Here is a 5668-nt window from a genome sequence, read left to right on the forward strand (position 1 = left end):
ATAAATTGCACTTTTAAATTTAACCCAAAACTAATGTAAAAACCCAACGTAAATATCGCTCTGTCGGGGTGACTCCGTTTATCTATGATAGAGAGTCGTAGCTAGGCTTCCGATAGCTACTACGATATGGCAGTATATATTATAGAGGCAGATCTGTGTGTGTGCATATTACATGGCCTTGTTTTTGCCAGGGGAGAAAGGCTGAAAAACGTGATAGGGGATAGACAGAACAATATACGGCTATGGTGTTATAGGAGGTGGAGGTTATGTGATAGATAGGGATACACAGACGTAGTAACGGCTAGTTAATGGGGAACTCTAAATATCGATCCGCCGCTCGGCGGCGCTGAACGCAACTCGGTCCCTTGGTTACCGAAAGCATAGCCGAAAGTAAATAAGTTTAGTGTATCACGAATATGAGTTGTCAGATAACTCGTTCAAAATCTTTGGTAAAATGCCGACAGAGTGTTGCGTACCATTCTGTAATAATAGTGGAGGGCATGCATTCCCTAGATCTGATGAATCGCGGTTTAAGGCATGGAAAACAGCAGTAAGACGAGGAGAAAAAGATTGGGTTCCGTCAAAGCATGCCGTAGTATGTTCGGAACACTTCGATGATGATGATTATATGCCGGGACTTACTACAACAGGTAATTATTTTCTCTAATACTAATTACAACTAATGGTGTAACTACTAAGTCATAGCTAATTGTATGACTATGCGACTATAGTACTATGCCTGCATGCCGTACGACGGTGCGGATGTGTGTGGCTGTGACTCGTTTCCTAACCTTGTCATTCTTTCAATATGATTATGAATCTTTGTGAATGAACTGTATAGTGACCGCGGTTTTACTGTTAGATCACGTATTTACTTGATTTACAAGATCAACAGCAAGTAACAGCAATACAAAATTATTTATGATGTTGCAAAATAAATCGCATATGATTACTGACAGTGACAATGACAATGAATACTGTATACAGTATATAGGCCTACTGTATACAGTTACTGTATACTGACAATGAATACTGTATACAGTTACAGGTCTATAGTGTAGTCTATGGTAAATGCTTCTAGGTATATGAACACTGTTTACACTGTTACATAATGAAAGATCCAATCTAATTACCTAATAATTTAATTAATATGGACCATATTTTTGGCAGGTACCAGTAGACTGCAAAAAAGACTAAAGAGGACTGCTGTGCCACATATATTCCCCTGGCAGAAGGCATCATCTTCTAGTGAGTTGGAAAGGAGGGAACGAGCTAGAAGGAAGGTGCAATTTGATGCGGCGCAAGAAAGTGAAATAGAAAAACGGCGAAAGTTGGAGGATAAGGCGAATGTGTCATCTAATGTAGACGTCTACGAGGAAATTGTAGAAGCCACTGATGATCACGTTGGAGGTGTTGGTGCAGGCAACTCATTGCAGGAAACTGTAACTGTGATGCGAGATGTGGCTGTCCAGTGTCAGTTAACTCAACGTTTTTCAGCTACATTCTTTGTCAACGACCCTAAGGGAATACACTTCTACACAGGACTAGAGAATTATGCAAAATTCCTATTCGTTTTTCAAACACTTGGACAAGCAGCATATCATCTAAACTATTTCCATAGAGTATCACCATCGCTGCCAGTCATAGACCAGTTCTTTCTCACCTTGGTCAAGCTCCGTCAACACATGCCAAATTTTGCAATCTCAAGAACCTTTGCCATATCTGTAAATTCAGTCACAAATATCTTTGTGACATGGATTAACTTTATGTCACATGAGTGGAGCGAGCTCACCTGGTGGCCGAGTCAAGATCTAGTATACTATTTCACACCATCTGACTTTCGTGCAAAATTTCCAACAACAAGAGTGATTCTAGATGGCACAGAATTTCCGATTAAAAAGCCAAAAAATCCACTGTTACAACAAGCGACATTTTCCACTTATAAAAACAAGAACATGGCCAAAGTTGTGGTTGGAGGAACACCAGGAGGGCTGATATCTTACGTATCTGATGCATATGGCGGATCAGCCAGTGACCGTCAGATAATAGAGAGGAGCGGCATGCAGCAGATGTGCGAACCTGGAGACAGCATAATGGTGGATAAGGGGTTCAACATACAAGACCTATTTGTTTCAGCAAACGTGTTCATTAACATTCCACAATTCTTCAAAAATAAGAACCGTCTATCTATATCCACAATTTTAAAATACAGAAAGGTTGCCAGTAAACGAGTGCACATTGAAAGATTAATTGGTCTAGTCAAGACATATAAAATTTTAGAGCATCGGTTAAACAAAACTGAGATAGCACTTGCTAGTGAGATAACAACAGCTTGCTGCTACCTTTGCAATTTTAGAAAATGCATTGTACCAAGAACAGCATAGATAAAGTTGGTATAGATAAACATTCACAAGAAAAGTATTATTATGTGATATTATTATTGTCTAATATATGCTACCAGTCATTAGTTGCCTGATTTTTTAGTGTTGTGCCAAATAAGTGTGAATGTCTAGTTCATTTGTGAGTGTGATTCGTAGTGCATGCAGATTGTGTGGGATATTCCCACGAGTCTAGTTGAATATGCCAAACAATTTAATTATATGTAACAGAAACTCAATTTCCTTGTTTCATAATTTATGTTATTTGCTATTGACAAACAACAGTACAAGTATTTACTAATATATACATTATGTACAAATACTATATAGCTGTTCAATGTTATTGATATTTACATAGTGTTATAAAACAAGCAACATCACCACTATTCAGGAATTATATACAATTGTGCAGTAGTTGGCACCTTTATATTTGCAATTTAAGCACTAGAAACGATAATCGAAATAATTTTTATAGATGTATTTGTTAATAATGGCACATTTGTGGTAGTCTTCATGAAAGGTCATCAACACATCAACCATAGACTTAATAAATTCGGGATCAGCGGCTACCTTTATAATTTTAATGTCCTTGATCGAGTGTATAGATTACAAAATCACATTCTGACCTCTTACTGCAATATAGTTGTCCCTGCACTTGATAAAAGTAATCATGGTTTCTCTTGAGGCTAAGATTTCCGCTTTCATCAGTCGTTAAATATGGTACAGTTATTTCTGAAATTAGACTATCTTTGGCAACATAGGGGCACTTTGACTTCGACAATTAGATTTGCATTAACAACACGATCAGGAGATGCTGCAAGCACAGGGTTTCTTTACTAACAAATAAGCCGCACTCAGTTGTAACACTGACTGACCTCTTCGTATTTTTCTATTGCTACTGACTCATATCTTTACCATGAATTATTGCTTTTGCGTTAATCTGTAATGTTGACATTAGTGAATTAGCTAACTTAACTTGTCCTCCTCTCTGTTGATTTGACGATTGTGCCGAAGTTCGATGCTGTTATTCTCTTCTCCCTTTCTTGCCTCCATACTTTATTCGCACTCTGGCCCCTAGTCTCCACTTCGATGGTGTTGACCTCTGCATCAGTGATTGTTGTTTGCTAGAAAATTCAAAAGAAGCACATTAACAATTATGAAATGGATGTTATACTCTGGAATTAGATATTTTTAAGATCTTTAGAATTTCGGTCTCAATGCAGGTGATTAGATGCCTTAGATTTTACATTCTAATCCTAATACATCTAAGTAGTGCAAAAGCCAAATTGTGTTCTTCAAAAAGTCTGTATCAATACTATAGATTAGACACATTAACAAAACTAGTTTAAAATTAAAATCAACACATCAACGATTGGTATCTATAAATTACCTTTTCTTCTGAAAAGAACTTGGCAATACCATCTTGCTTTAGGTAATCATGGTCATAGATCATCGCACAAGGATTAGCTGGTGGGAATAGCTGCATTGACGGCATAGAACCAGCATGGGATGCCTGTAAAGAGTAACAATTTTATAGTAGCAGCATACTGAAATGTCTGGGTTTCCAAAACATTGAGTGGCCAGTTAAAATAGAAAAATTACTTTGAGCATTATAGAGGATATATGTGTTAATACAATAATTAAACCAATCACAGATGTCTAACAAATGTAACAGGAGAAACAGGAGCTACTTTCCTAACATATTAAGTTATCTTTGCAAGAAGTAAGTAGAATTGGTCGTTCAATTAAAACACAAAAATGTAGACGGTGCCAAGCTGAATGCACTTACCTGGTAGTTGATGCAAGTGTTCCTGAAGGTGTCATTGCGATTCTCTAGTTTTCTGTACTCTACAGGTCTAGGGTCATAATTTGAGTACCGGAGCTGCCGTTGCTGATGAGGTACTCGCATCTGTCATCTTGAGGGGTGTTCCTTGATGGCGCTTCGCTCGATGAAATGTCTGAAGGACCTACAAAAAATGAATGGAATTAATTTTAGAGGCAGAACCACAAATAAATTTATAAGAGAGAGATATATAATAATAGAGGTGAGATCAATATTTACATTAGTAAAGAAAACAATATGGTGACCTCTCCCTAACTTGTTTTCAAATGATTGCCAATGAATGTCGAAGGAAATGGAGCATGCATGCCTCTGTATTTGGTTAAAATAAATATCCACAAAATTGAACTCAAATACAAGGTAGGTACAACTAAAAAAACCGTTACCTGGAGTTTCTGGAGACTGTTCAACTACAAACATGCACACATATTTTATTTATGGAAAAATGTGAAGAAATACTGTGTTTATTATTTAATAAATCCAACTAACCTCTGTGCATGTAACTTCAGTGATCAACTGTTTCTCCTCCAGAAATCTTGTTACAGCAAACATGACGGTTGTGACATGTTTGCAATGAGCGCTTGGGCCCAGTCCAGCTCCGCACTCACACTGCGCCTCAGTTATGACCCCGGTTTCATCTACTGATACATCAACTGGATAGGAAACAGACTTCTTCATCTCAGCCCACATCGAGGATGATATGAACACAGAAGTACTGCCACTAGGTTTTGCTATGCGCACAAACCTTAGGAATCTGAAATGGGAAACATCAATATTCAATTTAAATAAATTATAGTTACTCAACTAAATTGTTTCAACCTTGCAAATTAACAAATCAACACATGGAAGATTAAAGAGATATTATTTACAATATATTGTATTGTATAATATATATACAATATATATATTGTATATCGAGACACGCACTGTGCACATGCATATTTATGAGTCTGCATGGACATGTATATATACATGTATATTGTATATAATAGTTTATATATATGTTGTATCCACATTTACTCCTAACTCCCCAACCACATATTTTATCTCCCATTCTACACATTTCACAATCCTACTAGTTAATCTTCACATAAAACCTGCTACAGTGTCACATGCAGGACTGTTGGTGCCTGCATGTCTACTACACATTGTTAGACCAACAACTGAACACGTCCTAGACTCCAGCTAAGCTGATCTAGTGTCCCATTGTTACCTATCCTGCTCTGTAAATATTATAGCTACAACTACAGATGTAAACCACATGTTATTGTTACATTACCTTGTTTCATAGAATCCTTGCAGTTTTTGCCTATCATAATGATTTGTCAAACTGCTGTTAGCGTATATACTTCGGATGCGCCCTCAGTGAAATAGTTTTCTTGAAATTAGCTTCACCGATTCAGCATGAAGATCTTATGTACGTGCTTTGCATCTGAAGATCGCCGATTGT

General features: G+C 37.1%; 2 protein-coding genes across 3 annotated transcripts; one reads left to right on the forward strand and one right to left on the reverse strand.

Annotated features, from left to right (window-relative positions):
• The first annotated feature begins 290 nt into the window (after positions 1 to 290).
• Positions 291 to 2453, forward strand: LOC106817220. The gene is made up of 2 exons (XM_014821882.1): positions 291 to 650; positions 1171 to 2453. The coding sequence occupies exons 1-2, from the start codon at positions 455 to 457 to the stop codon at positions 2382 to 2384; spliced, it is 1410 nt and encodes a 469-aa protein (XP_014677368.1). The 5' UTR covers positions 291 to 454; the 3' UTR covers positions 2385 to 2453.
• Positions 2454 to 3337: 884 nt separating this feature from the next.
• On the reverse strand, positions 3338 to 5126 carry LOC106817221. Of its 2 annotated transcripts, XM_014821885.1 has the most exons (4): positions 4708 to 5126; positions 4168 to 4345; positions 3769 to 3891; positions 3338 to 3502 (listed from the first exon to the last, which is right to left on the reverse strand). In XM_014821885.1, the coding sequence occupies exons 2-4, from the start codon at positions 4285 to 4287 to the stop codon at positions 3350 to 3352; spliced, it is 396 nt and encodes a 131-aa protein (XP_014677371.1). In that variant the 5' UTR covers positions 4288 to 4345; positions 4708 to 5126; the 3' UTR covers positions 3338 to 3349. The 2 variants fall into 2 exon arrangements, with proteins under 2 accessions (XP_014677371.1, XP_014677370.1); XM_014821884.1 differs by having other exon boundaries at positions 4168 to 5126.
• Between the last annotated feature and the right edge of the window lie 542 nt (positions 5127 to 5668).

The sequence above is a fragment of the Priapulus caudatus genome, unplaced genomic scaffold, assembly GCF_000485595.1.
Source record: "Priapulus caudatus unplaced genomic scaffold, Priapulus_caudatus-5.0.1 Scaffold1637, whole genome shotgun sequence".
Taxonomy (NCBI): domain Eukaryota; kingdom Metazoa; phylum Priapulida; class Priapulimorpha; order Priapulimorphida; family Priapulidae; genus Priapulus; species Priapulus caudatus.